Source organism: Apostichopus japonicus, chromosome 12 (genome assembly GCF_037975245.1).
Source record: "Apostichopus japonicus isolate 1M-3 chromosome 12, ASM3797524v1, whole genome shotgun sequence".
Lineage (NCBI taxonomy): Eukaryota > Metazoa > Echinodermata > Holothuroidea > Aspidochirotida > Stichopodidae > Apostichopus > Apostichopus japonicus.
Genome location: NC_092572.1, coordinates 8,705,159 through 8,723,777, shown reverse-complemented (window position 1 = coordinate 8,723,777; position 18,619 = coordinate 8,705,159). Strand labels below are relative to the sequence as shown.

Below are 18,619 nucleotides of genomic sequence, written 5' to 3'. Positions count from 1 at the left end.
GCACGTCCAGGTAACATTCGACACCACGTGTCCTCCAAAAGTTTCTTAGTTCATTGTAAACATTTTATTTGAGGCAAAAACGTCTCTGAATTTGTGTTGCAACTTAGGAACTGACCTAATGAATTGTGTTTTAGACTACATAGTCCAGTCACTTTAACTAGATGAACCTCAACTGTTTAAATAGTTATTTCGCAATGAATTCGAAGTGTTATAGAAATATAACCTGGCCCGATTAAAGTAGTTTTGAACGGTCTGCAATATATCAGAATTAATACTTTCCCTCAAGTCATCCTCATAACAGTGATTATATAGTCAAAATGGACGAGATTTGCGAATGAAAAGAGCTCGCGGCAATATCTGTGTTAATTGACACTCTGTGATTGATAACTATTGCCGTAACAGTACTGTTTAGACTTAAGAAATAGCAATGCAGAGCTAACTACACAATAAACTTAATGGTAACCAAAACTTAATATATGTCAATTAATTACTTTATGTTTGCCAAATTGGTTGAATTTGATACAAATCGATATAGCTTTAATGGGTGACGTCAGCGATAGAGATACTAGACGCACAGAGATAGAGAGACTGACACGAGAAACGTGTTGATAATGTGTGAGATATAGGCCTACGTTGACTCGGTGACATTTGAAAATACGTCTGCAAACATATATATTTTAGTGCCACTAAATCAAGACTGACATGAGCAAATGCTATCCGTTTTAGATAAATTTCATGTCTAAATATGATCGAAGAGATAATAAGATCGAGGGGGGGGGGGCTCCCTGAAGTATATTACCCGGTAGTAACCGACCAATCGATAGGAGTTGAGGGGGGAGGAGGGAGGAGGGCACTGAGAATTTAAAGTAGAACTTTACCAGAAGCGGCAAGTGTTCTCATTTTAACTTGCCTCTTTTGAGCCCCACTTGTTAAGGATAATGCTTACACGATGCTAGAAGAGTTATACCTAAGGCGTTCTCCCATGTTTTTTGGGGGGATGAGAGGACAAATAAAGATACACAACTTGAAATATATTTGATCCCTGACGTTGCTAGCAGTCCCAATGATGTCATTTACCGTCATTCCTAACTATCTCGACTAAAATAATAAGACGAGGTTTAGAAAAAAAGGGGGGGGGGGGCGAAGTAGGTTGTCAGCCTGGACACATAACATATTGAAAAGGGGAACTTAAACCAACTGAACATTTAGCGTTAGTATGGCAGTCATTTGTTTTTAATTGAAGAAAATTCCCAAATCAACTATGTAAACTCTTGCTCCATTTGGGAGATATTTAATTGAGTTTTAAAGGGTGTGAAGACTCGCGCTCCAAGAAACGTCTGATGCCGGTAATCTGACCTAGTTTCGAATGAGGTGTAACAGAAGTGTCACGTATCACGTTTCATTACTGTCTGCATTTTGTAGCAACAGGAAGAAAACTTCACTTGCAAGCAACGAAAAGTTAACTTTTTTTTCAGAGGCGGCACGCGGTTTGAGGCGAGACTTCAATGCCTTTAAAGTCGTGTCCGAGAGATGTCATTTTTGTAAATCTGTTAGGTCATAGGACCACTAGGATCTAAAACCTTTCTTTCTATTTTTTTGTCTTTTCATATTTTCTAAGTTATAAAGTTTAGATTGTTACCAGTGTTGATACACAAGACAAAATGCCACCATTTGGTCATGTAAAAATATCATTCAATATTTTAGATTCGACAGTAACAAAATCCATCTCTATAACAGAAAGTAAACTTTGTAACGGATACCGAATAAATAGAACCAAATTGCAGCAAGTGTGGCTCCATGATGTCATACTAAGACTTGAACAAGTCGTCAAACTTGTGTGTGAAGTAAACATTAAAATAGTGATATCTCAAAAATTGAATACGATTTCCTCTTAGCTGTTTTGATGAAGTTGTTCATTCATATTTTCCGTATCACATTAATCAATAAAGATGGTTGGTAGAATTCTACCTGTAATCTGTATAGCTTGGATTTAAGATCAATTCATTAACTCTTTCACATTAAATTGAAGCGCGACCCATAATTTGATATATATGTAAGTGTATGCGCACTGAAAAGTAAATACTGTCACATTAGTTTGAACGAAATTATTTAAATAGGCTGCAGGTCTCACGTCGCATCTACATCATTGAAATGGTGTAGGTTTCATTTTTGTCCCGCTTCGATTTCTCCCGCGAACATTAAACCTCCATGTTTCCTGAACAGTCAAAGCCACACTTTTCGCGTTGGGTAAAAGAAAAAGGGGCTAAATAAGTGTAAACATTTTCCTCGCGTCACCTTATGCATTTGTTTGATCCTTCCTCATCCGTGAAAGCTCGAAGCCTATTAACCTTGTATCCTGGGAATTTTAAAACCAGACAATATGAACCAAGACTGTTTTGAAGTAGCTAAGAATAAATGGGCCAACGACCAATATCGTTTTATGTATAAAGTTTGTGAATAGAGGAACAGAAAGCTATGCCATCGCAAGGTATGATTATAAAACCTTTGAGAGTCGAGGGACACACCAACAGAAGTTATTTTTTATTCACCGTTAGGAATTAATTTGTCAAATACATTTTGAGGTTGCCAATATTCAGTAGACTGATCATGACGAATATTGGCATTTGTATATATACAAAAAGGAAATAAACTTCGAATATGATAACAAGCATTTAAGTATCTCACAAATCCCCCCATCCCACCCCATCCCAAAGAAAAGATGAAACACATTAATCAACGGCAGATGAGACGTTATAGTTCTTAGAAATTGACTAATTATAATGTTTTTCTTGGAATGAGTTGTCCGAAAGGACGGGTGAAATATTGAAAATATTCGTAAATGTCAGGATTCGAACTTTAAGTTAATACCAACTCTGGAAAAGGGAAAATAAATTTAAAGTTATTGAACGGGATTTGAAGCAGTGACCTCTGGATTTCCATCCAAACGCTCTGGAATCGCCAAAAACCATATAGTCTGTATAGCTGAGTTGGTAAAGCACTGGGCTTTTAATCTAGAGGCCAGTGGTTCGAATCCCGTTCTTTCCATAAACTACTTTGCTCTTTTCCATAATCTTATCTTTCCCAGTTAGTTTTCTGCTATTTTTTATTGTAATTTTAATTGTGTTAGAATTTGGCTGTCGTATTTGGGTCATATTATTAAATCATTTCAATTTATTTACTGCTAGAAAGCCTTACTTAGGGTTATCTGAAATGGAAATGAACTTAAGAAGTACCAATCGGTTGTAATACATTAACCTAAATGAGAATTAAAATCCTATTACGATGAGGGTCATAAAAAACTATTAGCAGTTAGGATCTCTGATTAATTTGAAAACTAGAAAATTAGGTCACTCCATTGATTGTTATTTTTATATGATTAAGACACATTAAAAGAAAGAGAAGACGTAAAATGTAGATCATTGTTTTGTAGTTTTTTTGTATTGCTAATTCAGCAAGATATCTAGGGCTCGTGTAAACATCGTTTGCTATAGTATCTCATTTCGGTAGATAGATATATGCTTCGTATACGGACTGAGAAAGCAAGCCCCTTAGCGATAATTTAGTGTATTTGCACTAAAGCTTTGTGATAAATGTCATTACCAGTAATCAAATCCATTGACGTAAGTAGATACTGCAATTTTCTACAGAACGTTGCTGTTGTCTAAACGTGCCCAGTATAAAGTAAATGTTTTGTGGAATTTGAGATCATCTTCGAATACGTGTAATGGTAAATTATGTGGATAGGATATTATCCAGTGTATAAGATTGCGTGTTAGGATAGGTTTACATCTAAGCACCGTGTTCCTTTTCGCAATGTTTTTCCTATCTTTGATGTTGAGATTTGTTATACTTGTGGGTTGCATTATGTATTGAGTTGTATTGTAGCTGTATGACAAAATTCATGAGTGTATCCCTAAAAAACTGTCTTAACCAAATCTGTGTGCTCTTTTCTCAAGCAGTAAAGAAAACAACAGTTTTTCCATCAATAAAAAGATGTAGCAATTTTAAGTGATAAACTAACCGACTATCTATTTTAGCAGTTTTTAATATAAAAACCATTCCATACTCCAGGAATTGTTTTCATATGGCATATGTTTTTTACTTTAATATTGTGATATTATTTTGTGACTTATTCTTGAAATCTAGTATATTTGGAACGTTTATGACTTGTTCAAGTTGCTTGAATCTGATTCAACATGTTCACTAATTCAACATTTTGCAACAAAATGATGAATTATGCTCAAAGAGTCATCATTTCAACAATCTGTAGCAAAAGTATAAACTATTTATCACCTAAAAATCTCGTCAATTCAACATTTTGTAACAAAGTGATTCATTACCCTCGCATCAGAATGTCATCATCTCAACCTTTTTGTGAAGTATGATGATGAATTGCAGCAAATTGAGTCGCAGAAAACAATCTTCACATTTTGAAGCCACCTTAACGTTTCCATTATATCTATGATGCAGTCTGATGTCGTTTTCACTCCTCGTCAAAAATTGTTTGCCGAGCGTTTGAACTGTTGCGGGAAGTTCAAACCGTGTATATCGTCCAAGTCGAAATATCGCTGTTAATAAAAGTGAATTGATATTATTTCTCCCTTTAGACAAACCAGGGAGATGCGCTGCTGCTTGATTCGCACTAATGCCCTTACAAAATGACCTTGATATATAGAAAGTTGGAAGTACATTATCAGACGATGGTGAATACTTTGCAGACTACAACCCCAAAGGAGCAAACACATATAATTTAAAGAAGAAAAAAAGATCAAAGAAATTCGCAATTATGATATTAGGATAATTATACCATCTTTTTGAAATATCCCAAGAGCTAATTTCTGTAGAAATCCTTGAATTTGTAAAAGGTTACTTTCTATTTTGAAGGATAACGAAAAAGAATATTCCATGAATTCGAATTTATTTTCAACTCAGACATGTCAATGTTCGTCTTCTGCAGTTTGCTTGGATAAGAAATATATTAAAAAGCAATAACAGATCAACTGCAAAAAGACTTAGACTATTTCTTCCATTCTTTCGAGTCTTATATAATTCCACTATCAAATTTTAATTTATTAGAATTTGGGGCATCAGCAAATATCTATTATAATGTCTTTAAAGTTATCTGTAATTTATTCAAAATCCTTATTTAATTACTCCTTTCGATTTTAAAGGCAACTCTAACTCATTTAAATATATTTTCTCAAAGTCATTTTCAAGATAATTAAATGTATCTGAAATTGAGATATCTCTACTTATTTCAAGATTAATGAACGAATTGCCGATGATATTTGATATTAAATTAAGAAACTATCTTTAACCAGCATTGATTGGATCATGAAGAGGTTGCCATCAGTTTAAGGGTCATGAATGAAAGTAAAAAACTTATTGCAAAACTTCAACATTTAGTATTATTGGACCTGCCACTCTTTCATCGCAGAAACACACTAGCCTAGCCTGTTTTTGGAATGAAGGTATCTGGGCGGAAAAATGTCATTAACTGCTGAGGCGATGCATCTACCAATTACCTAACAGTGAAGTTTGGCAGAAAGGACAAGAAATGTTTCTTTTCTTGTAGGATGATGTGAATCCTGCAGTTTAAGAAGTGAACAACGAATCCTTTATAGTTATAGTGAAGTAATATTGAAGATACCAAATTCATTGAAACTTAATTCGATTTGAATTGACTCGCTGACGAAGTCATTAGTTATAGTCACTGTTACGATGAACATCAATCTTGGAAGCCATAATTGATATTAAAGAAAGATAAACTGCACACTCTAACATTATCTGAAGCTTACTTTATCTATTGGCAGCTAAATGCCAATTGTAATAATGTACACATGCATTGCCACAGGTATAAAAACGCTATACTTAGAATTTATTTCAGCAGGAAATTATCAATTAGGCTGTTCGTTATTATCACTGAATTGAAAATATGGAAAAAGGCAAGATAAAGCTACCCGATTAATGTTGCCGATATACATTCATATGGATTCAATTTAATAATAAAAAATTCTCTTTTGCAATTTTTGGGGTAATAATATCGAAAATCATCAGACTAAGTGACGTATATGTGGCTGTAAAAACTGATGTACAGCTTTTTGCACACAGACATCAGTCTTTGCTCTAGTAAGCAGAGATACATTGAAAAGATATGTAACTATAGTTTAAGGTAAAACAAGGGTGAATTATTTGATTCCTTTGTTTGTAAACTTAACTTTCACTTTCTTTGTGGAAGTTTTAATCTGTCGACAACCATAAACACCAATGTCAATTTAGCAACAGATCGATATACACTGAGTCAGGGAATTGTTCGTACCATGTGTTAATGATGCTTAAATCTGTAATATCATAGGTAGAAAAGCAAGTTCAATAACACGTGTACCAGTTGTGCGAATAGCTATATAAACTTCCTGGTATAGGAATATTCCGTTCACTTCTTTCTTTCTTTTTCTGCTGAATAATGATGGCTCTGAATTGATTTCACATCAATATTTCTTAACTTTAACTAGGATAAGTTAATCTTTTTCAAATAGTAAGATATTTGAAGGCGAGGGATTTTTGTTGCTGTCAATGACCAGCGAGTTGCCAACGTGTACTTCTATATCTGACGTTAACCTCACATGACGTAGCATCCGTTTCTCTTAATGCTTCTTTTTCGTTGTCAAAGCGAGGAAAAAGAAAACGAAAGGTACCATGATTCCAAATATATTTGAGGAAAGAAACAATATTATCCTCAAATTTGCCCTAATAACTGAGAAATATTGTAAAGATAGAAATGATAACGTCAGTTAGCCTAATTCGTATTCCAATGACCTTGTATACACATTACAAGTATTATATACTCTTCAAACAAAGAATTGGGAGCGTGCGTGGCATAAATTGTTTCTTCATTGCAGAGTCCGTTTCGAATTACGTTTTATTTTCGCCTCGTTACAGATATCTCATGATAACACTTAGCCTGAATTCGAACAACTCATTTTTTTATTCATAAGATGCAGGCATGATGTACACATTAAGTATTCTGTATGACCCAGGATACAGACAGTGGCATACATTCAACGTTCTATCCTTTTTGCAGGGAAGGGGGAGGGGAGGGGTGGGGGAGGGGTAGGCCAATTTCGAGACCATTGAGCTCTTCTGCCATCGACTTCATTGACTGACCGAGCAACGTTTCGAAAAGTAAACCAAAATAAAAGCCCTGCATATTTGTTAGCTAATTACAACTGTAAACTGTATTAAACTGGGAGAATAATGGGTGGGGCAACAACCGCAGCAAGTTTAGAGGAGATACCCCCATTTTACACAGAGGTTTTACTCTCTTATTCCATGTAATGTATCTCAGAGCCCAAGTGGTGGGAGGGGTTGGTGAGGGGGAGGGGGGTCGTGTACCATATATGCATATATCTCGTTCTTTCGCAGAAGAAAACTATATATGAGAGAGAGAAACTCTATACCTCTGGAATGTTTTTAAAGTCCAAATTAAGACACAGGGGACAAAGTCCAAGGAAGCTTTTCTTTGGAATATGGGGGCATTTCTTGTTCTCTCGTAGCGACCTTAAATTTATCTCGTTTTTAATTCTTTATCTTCGTTTTATTACTCATGGGTGCAAGACCACGTTGAATTAGGCTCCATTCTTCAGACCGACTTGGTATAGATTAAATTGAGACCGATTTTTTAATTTCACTAGAGGTGTGGGAATCCCGCACCCCGCGACCCCCCCCCCACGACCCACCACCGTATGTAAGCTTGTGTATATTGGATATTCTAAGCACGTTGGGTAATTTAATAATCTCAGAATAGACTCACAGTTTCGTTCATGTAAGATTCGCTTGGTTTGAAACAGGGATTCTGTAAAGAAATCTTTACAAATGTCAATTAATTTAGTACATCGTCTTAGGCTTGCTCTGAAATCTTTCTGAAGAAATCTATAATAATATAAGTTGGATCCGACATTCTTTTTGAATGGAATGTAATAATTATTGAAAAAATAAGGAATATAGACATTTACTAACTTAACAACATATACGATCCAATTAAACCATGCAATTGCTTTGCAGCAAGCTATGAAAACAAACAAATGTGTAATACAGGTAAACTTTGGCTCGGTTACATCACACCGAGGATATAATTTGCCAGAAACAGCATTTCAATAAGCATAAAACATAACTCAATAGTTATATATATAAAAAAACGTTTTTTTTTAAACCTACGTGGGTAAACTTACACTCAATTTAATGTTTTTCGCGTATGTGAACAAAAGAAGTAAACAACGACACACGTTAACTAATCCTGTATCAATTTATCTTTCCTGCTGCAGAGATTTTCTTAAATATTTTTTCTTTAATTCGTTAGCGATTTTTGTTGCTAAATATGATTTGCACGTGTCCCATCGTGATAAATAAATCCTGAACCAGAACATAATTGTGTGTAATAAACACATTTATTGTACGCAGTAAACCCCCGCAATTACTGTTAATTGAACAACACGCTGAGAGCGGGTGTCTGCCCATACACACGGGCTTTATGTTAAATTACAATCAAGGATAAGCTTTCATTATATTACATTAGAATATATCAAAAAAGAGAAAGGCCATTTTCAGAATACGAAATCATGATGATTATAAATATAATTACATGTGGATTTCTATACTAAGCTATATATATATATATATATATATATATATATATATATAGTTATATATAGTTATATATATATATATAGTTATATATATTTATATATATATTTATATATATAGTTATATATATATAGTTATATATATAGTTATATTTATATATATATATATGTATATATATATATATATAGTTATAGTTATATAATTATAGTTATAGTTATATAGTTATAGTTATATATATATGTATATGTTATATTTTATGTCACGTTGAATGTTGAGTGTTACATGCTGTCTTGTACTTGTAATCAGATCGAGGGGGAAATTCTGCTTGTACTTGTTGTGCCCAGTACCTTTATACCGTTCACTCAATGTCCATGGATCGATCAGTTTGTACTGTAAGAGACAACTGTTAATCGGTATAATCTGAAGTGTATCAGTAACACCGTAACACATGTTAGACCTGTCAGCAGATGCTACTGTGAAAAAAACATTACTAACAGACGAATTCATTACTCAACGACTTGTCAGTTAAAACTAATGACTGGTTAGGAGTCTAAACAACTGTCCCTATGTTTGACTAGTAAGTACACCTTGTACGGATGGTGTAAAATTGCAGATACTTAGCGTTTTGTAGCAAAGTGTCATCCACTTTCTGTTAAAATGTGGTAACTAATTGGCGAAACATTTAGAGTATAGTCTGGTTAGTCCAGTCAATCATTATACATATGATTTTGTGTGTGTTTAATATTTTCTGTTTGCAAGTCCTTCTCAGTAGCAACTGGTTGTAAATATAACACATGTTAAGAAATTATAATACATATCAGTTTTAACTGATTAACGGGTACGCACCTTTTAAAGGGGCCATGAGTATCAGATGACTCGTGTCATGCAAATCCGTCTTGGTACAGGCCTATATGTAATCATGCAGAAACTCATTTCGCAAGGTATATGAAGACGATATATATTAATAAACACGTTTTGAAAAATCCCGGATTGTAATAATCGTTTGCAGACGGCTCGTCTGTCTAGTCAAAACAAAACCTACCATACTATGTAGCTTTCTCACGTGAAGAGATATATAGGTCTAGGTCGAAAACGGATTGCCATGAAACTTTTGGAAGCGAACCGTTAAAGGATGACTTTAGGCGGAATTTTTGTTTTGTTATGTTATATAGTCCAAGGCAAAAACAAAGGGAGGGGGAATGAGAGCCAGTAATTTTTCTGTAGCTATATTCCTGGAGAAATTTGTATCACCTTGTAAGCATTATCATTTGAGGCCATGAAAGGACTTTAAATCATAGACCTCAGCTGTTGCAAATGTCATTTTAGTTCAAAAGTTGAAAGTGATATTGCTATATAACTTGGACTGAAACTAACTGCTTTGTAAAGGGGGTATACAACAGATCATGCTTATTATGTTGTATAAAGACATTCTTTAAGGTTCATTTGGTTTATCACGTAGATTAAATAATTAAATATATATATATATATATATATATATATATATATATATATATATATATATATATATATATATATATATATATCTATATATACATATATATATATATATATATATATATATATATATATATATATATCTATATATATATATATATATATATATATATATTCAGAGATTCAGATGTTCTCTTCCTGTTGCAAAAGTGTTCAATACATAGAAGTATAGCAAGTACATAATACCGTAACGTAATACGGTAACTTAGAACATGTTATACTCGAGTTTCACGCCTGCTTCGATCACGCACAAACGTGAATCGAACACGCGCAAACGTGAACATAACGCCTGCTGCGATCACGCACAAATGTGAATCGGGCCTGTGCAACCTCTGCGTAAAAGAATAGCTTTAGTCTTTGCAAAAAATGAGCTTTTGAATTCCCCAAACTTCACTCTAAATGCTAAATCTATTTTGATAAACCAGTGCTTAAAGGTAAAAACTGATGTATATGCTGGAAACACAAGGAGCTTAAAAATAAACGGAAACTTTTTGTTGATGTTCCTTTTCCGGAAACAACGAAGGAGACTAATATATCGGGGCGGTCTTGATAAGCTAAAGACATTCATAAACTTGGAGGAGGCTTCGGGGATGGGGAGAACATAATTTAGGAACACCGGTGGGTAGAGGGCTTGTGACTAAAACTCCGGTAGGTAGTAAACTTTACTTACGAGGACAAGCCCAGTCACCGGGAAGGTTTTATATACTCTTTTTCCTACGTGGTTAAGGGTGATTTTGCCAGCCTTCCCTCTCTTTCCCTGCCCACCCCCTCACCCCTCCCTCACTAACGGCATCTCTCCTTTCCTCTGAGTGGTACTTGTATAGTTTCTTATGCTTCCAATCTGAATAATTTGCTTTTCTACTTTTCTTCTTTTCTTTCTATTTCATCATGCCATCCTGCAGCTCGATCAGACTTGTGTGTTTTTGTATTTGACTCGTTATCCAGCCGTTTCGTCTATTCCACTCATTAAGTATGGAGTCAACAGTCAACAACCCAACATAAATCAACGTTACGAAATCATCAAGACACTGCTGTTGTTATTATTATGTCATCCAGGGGATTGGGTTTCACCTTCTACTTTGAAAAATCATGCCTGAGAGGGGTGGGGTGTTAAGTGCACAACGGAGCAGTATTTTGCAACGTTTGAAACCTTTTTGAAGAGTTTTTCGACTGTTTTGGTTGTACCGCATAAATAAAAATGTCATATATTTATGTACTGTACACGAGGAAGTTTGCAATACTCTTTCAGCTGACAACCCCCTCCCACCCCACCCACCCACCCACCCCAACCCACTCCAACCCACCCCCTGAAGTGTATATCCGACTGTAACACCTCATATTGGTTACACTTACTGATCCATATTGGATACACTTACCGATCCCAATACATATAACATTACATTAAAAGACTCGCTTGATGAAACTATACTAAATCCATTCAGCACACTTCTGTCACAGTATAATTTCATTTGAATAATGACCCCCGAGGGGTGAAGGAAATGGGAGTTGAAGTAAGGAAGACATTCTTTTTGCTATTTCTGCTTACATTTTACTCCATTATTTTTTATCTTTTTCTCTATTTTTCAGGTGATTCGACTCACCTCCGATGAAATAAACCACAAGAAATTGAGAGTTCGTAAACTACATAGGTTTACTATCTTGCATTATTCGCCATTCAAAGCCCTTTGGGATTGGTTCGTGTTACTGCTTGTGGTTTATACAGCAATCTTCACACCATATTCTGCTGCCTTTCTGTTACGAGGTAAGGGAACTCATTATCTTCATCACTATGTTACTATATATTACTATAGCCTATATTTATACATATAGCATGTATTAAAATCCAATTTTTTTCTTGCGCTGGTATATTTTGTCTGAAGATAACATTTAGTAAAGCAGATGATGATGGTGTCATTGTTCATGTGTTTACGAGCTCACTTCAGTGAAGAGAAAGAGAGGGGAAGGGAGGGGAGGGGGAAGGGGGAGGTGGAAGGGGGAAGGGGAGGTGGAAGGGGGAGGTGGAAGGGGGAAGGGGGAGGTGGAAGGGGGAGGTGGAAAGGTGGAAGGGGGAGGTGGAAGGTGGAAGGGAGGTGGAAAGGGGAAGGTGGAAGGGGGAAGGGGGAGGTGGAAGGGGGGAGGTGGAAGGGGAAGTGGGAATGGGGAGGGGGAATGGAAATAGGAGGGAGGCTGTGAGACATCGCAATATGATCAATTTGCCAAAGGATACACTATAATTACATATTACATATTAGGATAAGTAGGAGAATGATTATATTAAAAGGAGAGTCCAGAAAAAAAAATAGATTTTTTAAATAAATGCTAGAAGAACATATATTACTCAGTATCCTAATGACATTTACAAGCAATTCCTACAGTGCGCTTTCGTGATATTGATCGTTGGGTATTGACCCAGATTATGACATGAGTGAACTTGAAGCAAACAGGTGGTCATTTGAGACAATTTTGTTGGAAACTCTACTCTTTCATGTCATGCTTCAAGCACTTGTACTGGCAAAATGAACAGTATGAGCAGTAGGACTGTCATGTACCTATTCTGTAACGGTTACGAACTGTTCATACTGTTCATACTGTCAATACGAGCGTTTTGAAGAATGATATGAAAGAACATTAAAGAGTGGTTTTAGCATTGGCAATAAAACAATGGCTGGTCCATGACGTCATGACAACCCATAGAATCACTTCAGTGAGAGATCAGACACGGAAATTTAAAATTTTGAAAGATATGAATGCCGCATAATTAGTGACATGGTCTAATTGGGATGATCCAATTAAAAAAAACAATTAGAAAAAGAGACGCCTTGTCTTACGTCACTTTACGTCACAATTAATGAATTATTTGTAATATAGGGGGAAAATTGTTCTTTGAGGTTTGCGAGACACCTTTGTACACACCGAGTATAGGTGGTCTATAAGAGGGGGGGGGGGGGGTGAAATGTGGAATTTCCTCTTATTATTGGGACATGATACATAGACACCATATAATTATTAGGCCTACAATGAAATTTGTGTCTTGGAAAGGCCCATGTGCTCCTCCTTGGCTGTTAATAAGTACAGCCCCATTAAAGTAAGATATTCTAAGCAGGTAACTCGACAACCAGACTCTATAGACCTTGGGCAGGACTCTCGCCGCCTAGCGTTTAATACTTTAGAGAATTCGATAGCGTGTAAAACTAGATCTTGCCAGTACCTTAATATGTTTTACAATAATACAGGTAAACACTAACCATATAATCCAGTCAGAGAACATGTTAACTTAATAATATATTTCTAATTTACAAAATTTCACCCCCTTTTGCTTCTCTTGCAGTTTGCGTGTCTTAATCCATCTTAACAAGGGAGGGGGGCGGGGGGGGGGGCACGGCAAGGACAATATTCCTTAGAATACTTTTGCAAAATGTTATCGTTCATGATATAGCTATAACAAGTTAATAGCTTGAAAAACGTTGACGACTGACGAGGCTTCACGTTTTTCAGCAGTTTGTTGTGGCGACCGCTCTGTCCCTAGGGGCATTTAGTTAGCAAACACAGACACGTGAAATTATCCGTGGACTTAGAGAAGAGGGGAAAACAAATTAACTCAAATGCAATTCTGATTAAAGAGATTTGTCTCCTGTTGGGAAATGACTTCATTTATGAGGGGGCAGTCATATTTTTGAACCGTGACCGATAATTTGTTAAATTGTAAAGGCCTGAACGATTCTCATATAGCGATGAAACATCATTATAAGGCCTTCAGCAGGTTCAGGACTTTTTTTTAATTTTGTCCACTTAAGAAAGGGGCAGAATGGCAAAGCTGCATTTTTAGATGAACGACAAAGTATAATGATTAAGTAACAACAAAATCAAGAGCAGTATTTATCTTTATTTTAAAGGGATTAAAAGGGATGAATTCAGTCATGGTATTGTAGAAGAATATAAATTGTCACGTACGGCGTTCAAAGGCCAGTACATATTTACAGGCCAATAAAGGGGAAAACAAGAAACACACAGATATAAATGTAAAAATGAAATAAAAACAGACAATAACATGTCCTTTGTCGACATTAATATGATTGTTAATTATGGCAGCTGCATCCTGCTTTTCATTTGATACAGTCACGTGATTCAATATTTATATATATACCATATATTATACCATATATATATATATATATATATATATATATATATATATATACATATTTATGGTATATATATATATATTTATAGTATATATATATATATTCATATATATATATATATATATATATATATATATATATATATATATATATATATATATATATATATATATACCAAACAGACATTAGTTTATATAGTTATCTGCATGGTTTTTCGAATGATATATGTAAATACGCACCCCAGTTGGGAGATTGTTTTTATAATATACTGTACTCTCAAACTCAATCATGCTTCAAAACAATAGTAATGAAAGCACGAGCAGTATGAATATCCTATTCTGGCAGATACAAAGTTAGGAACTGTTCATATACTGTCAGTATGAGTGCTTTGAAGTATGATATAAGTGGACAACATCTAGAGTGGTATTAGTAAATTTGTCCCAACTGACTGAAATACGATCAGGGAGCTGCCATTGTTTGTCCATTGTGACAGCAGAATCTAACGCACATTAAAAAATAATAACTGTAGGCACAAAGCTAATATCATATATATTAATATATAAATATATATATATATATATATATATATATATATATATATATATATATATATATATATATATATTTATGGTTCTTGTTCGTTTAGCCTCGTCCATCAGTGTGTTAACGACTGACATACTCTTCAAACATTCGTCAATTTCATGAGTCAAAATGTTTGGCATTAACAATAGGACGACGTAAAACATACGGCTGATTATGTAATTACCATTATCCCCATGATGCCATTATGTCAAGAAATCGCTGGACTTCATGGCTAGAAATAATATGTTTACAGTGCATTACAAATTCCTCAAGTATACATCGTGTTAACTTTAGTGCCAGACTTCCCATTTATGTTTACAAACCGTTAATAGAGAACATTTCATGGTTGGTTGAATTCGTTGACTTAAAGGGATAATTCATATAGGTGAAGTTGATTACCAATATTATGCTAACAAAGAGGCCTGCGTGTTGATCATATATCCAAAGAGGAAATAATATTTCTCTTCTACATGCATTTTTGTATTTTTTTTTTTTTTATACAGAGGACAGAGATAAAATAAAAAAATAGATAAATAGATAATAGAAACAATCTTTCCAAACGTACTTCCGGTCCAATAAATAAATCAACGTAATGGCGATAATTACAAAAGAAGTGCGAAAATGAAGCTTTTAAAGAACACACACGTCATGATGACGTCATCACGGATTACTTATTGTGATCTACTTCCAAGTGTAATTGAGGTTTCAGCTAGTCAAAACATGTTACATTCCATTGACTATATCTCGATTAAGGGACAGAATATTGAGATAGGCGTTTGGAGATACATTGTGGCACTGTTTTGCTCTTTATGAAGAAAAGTTCCACGTTCTCTGCGCAAACTTTCATCTCTGTAATGATTCTGATGAAGTGTTCTAGTTTTCTTTTCAATTGCAAATTATAACAGTTATAAGGAATAGGTTACTATGATATTCTTTTCCGCCCAAAGCACTTGAAGTCGTTTTCGTTTTGAAAGGGTTACAGATCTCTCTGATCAGAGATGATTAATTTCACATAATTGTATTATCCACTATATAACTATAACCTAGAACATTTCATAACACTCGACAAACAACTATTCTCATCCCGCAGCAAAAACCCGCTAAATATATTATTATTAGACCTGAACGAATTTCGATGTGTCCCAATCCCTTTTATATTAGATCGATAGAGCGAACAAACAAGGTGTTTTTGCCGTCCCGAATGTTCCAAATCTTTCGTCATTTTTCAGAGTCATCCCGTTCGTTGATATACCTTTGTGACTGTATGTAAACCGCTATAGGCTCTGCTAACCGCCATTCGGTAAATCCGGCGCCGTGGATGTGCAAAATATGAAAAAAACATGCAAGATAGTCCCTCGGTGAAACCAAATCTTGTGAACTCTTCTCTCGTGTATTAGCCTGTTTGATACAAACTGTATTATTCCATTACTCAGAAGAAGATAAAAGAAGAAAAAAGCGGAGATGAAGAAGAAGGAGAAGGAGAGAGGAAGATGATATAGAATATTGGCTGTGATAATTTGCTCAATGTGCATTCTCTATAAGTCATCCGCGAACGAGTCATTTGATAGATTCAGATAACAAGTTGTCTGTAAAACAGCTTTCGCTGGAGTTTGAAGTTTCATGACAATGACAATCACGAATCATAGGATAAGGGATAAAAAAAAATTTAAAAAATACCTCAGTTTCCAATCTTTGATTGTCAGGTTGCTTTATGCTCAAGTTACATGAGCCGTACAATAGGTTTAAATATCCCATCCTGAAACACAAATAATATTGTAATTATACAAAACTTTGGGGAAATAAACACGAGTATAGGCTTCAACAACACTAGTAGGTTTACAAGTAGAATGCCCCTTTATAGTGTGTATGAGTACACGTGTATACGAAATACAAGACTTTATTCACTATACATGGGCGGACCCACGACATGTCTGGTACATATACAATGCATAGGAACACTGGGGAGAGTACAATTCGCCAAACAAATATGATTGTCCCAAAGTTTGATTTCATGTTTTGTTATTGTCACTCGCTAACTTTTGACCTTTTATGCACAATTATATTATTCTCTGTGATTTTGGGTAGGGGAGTGTGGTGAGGGGAGGGGAGGGGAGGGGAGGGGAGGGGAGGGGAGGAGCTACAGTTTGCTGATTGAGTGAGTAGCAGGGGTACCATAGGAAGGACTGTATTATTTATTTACCGCTTAGTTGGATCAGAGAATTGTTACAATAACGGCTCCCAGGTTTGGAACGAGCGGAATCCAATTATATGTGTGAACATATTTTGTTAGCTTCATGGTCAGAGTGACCAGTCACGTGTCAGAATTTCAAGAATGGTGAGAGGTAGGGAGTACGGGGTTAGAGTCTCTTTAGAAACGAGTTCTGTCTGTCTATAATCAGTTCAACCCCTTAAAATACAGTCATTCTTTACGTAATCTATAATCCCCCCTCCCCCCCCCCCCCCATTGGCTGTTCCCACACTCATCTGTGGTCGTGGTTTGCGGAGTGTTATATGTATAGAGGGAGTGTTACGCGTTACGTTACGCTAACGTGCGCGAACGCTAAAGAACAGCGGCAATTTCCGCTGCGAGGGAGGTTGCAGAAGGTTTGAAATTCAACATAACAGACTCGATAGTGGTTTCCAACACAACGGAGTCTAAGAAACCATTGTTAAAATGTGATAAAGTAATACACTCCCACGAAGAGAGAGAGAGAGTAAATATATAGTATTGCTAAAATAAAAATAGTACCAAACAATTATTGTCCAATTTGTACCTTGTTATGATCAAAACTATGTCTGTAGCTAATTGTTGCAGTGGCACAAAAATCAGAAATGGGGGGGGGGGATTGGGGATGGGGTGGGTGAGGGAGGAGTTGTTCCCTGTGAAACTTTTCATTGACACCCCCCCCCCTCCTGCTGACACCCAACCCACTTTATCATTTTTCTTCAACTCTCCACTAAACATGTAGCTGATGTTACTATATATATATATATGTTTTTCTTTTCCTACTTCAGACGACCAGAAGAGAACGAGTCTAAACAAGGAAGCGGAGACCAGGTCACAAGTGGGGCCTTCCGAAAGTTATACCAATCCACTCGTTATTATTGACCTCATCGTCGACGTCATGTTTATTGTCGATATATTTATCAATTTCCGAACGACTTTCATCGATGACCAGAAAGGTGAAGTCGTCTCTGATCCGGCCAAGATCGCCAAGAATTATCTGAAAGGATGGTTCGTGATAGACGTCATGGCAGCTATACCCTTCGATCTACTTATGTTTGGTCTGGCGTCCGACGAGGTCAGTTTACTTATTTTTAAGTATAATAAAAAAAAAGTTACGTTATTTTTTTATAAAGTTGATTGCTTTAAATGCAACTGCTGATTTTTTTCCAGTATTTTACCAGTAGGTCTAACTCATAGCCTCGTAGCAATTTGTCTGGGAAAGATAATAATAATAATAATAACGATAATGATAATAATAATAATAATAATAACAATAATAATAATAACGATAATAATAATAATAATAATAATAACGATAATAATAATAATAATAATTAGTCTTATATATAGCGCAGAATCCGGCTAAAGGTTGCTCAATGCGCTTAAAATATGAAATTTTCCAAAATAAAACAAGAATTAAATATTTTGAGAAAGCATCTGGCAACAACAGGGTGAATGACGTCATCGTGGCAATTGGGCTTTTCTTCTTTTTCTTTTCTGAAAAAAGGCGTTT

General features: G+C 35.4%; 1 protein-coding gene and 1 long non-coding RNA gene across 5 annotated transcripts in view; both read left to right on the top strand.

The window, feature by feature from the left end:
- LOC139976918 (uncharacterized) overlaps nucleotides 1-18,619 on the top strand; it is a 472,282-nt gene that overhangs the window by 293,949 nt on the left and 159,714 nt on the right. The gene's annotated exons all lie outside the window — the stretch shown is intronic.
- LOC139976914 (potassium voltage-gated channel unc-103-like) overlaps nucleotides 1-18,619 on the top strand; it is a 180,024-nt gene that overhangs the window by 115,183 nt on the left and 46,222 nt on the right. For all 4 annotated transcript variants that reach the window (XM_071985801.1, XM_071985802.1, XM_071985800.1 and 1 more), the window contains 2 exons: nucleotides 11,743-11,917; nucleotides 17,895-18,181. In XM_071985801.1, coding sequence (XP_071841902.1) covers nucleotides 11,743-11,917; nucleotides 17,895-18,181 — 462 coding nt within the window. The remainder of the gene's footprint in view (nucleotides 1-11,742; nucleotides 11,918-17,894; nucleotides 18,182-18,619) is intronic.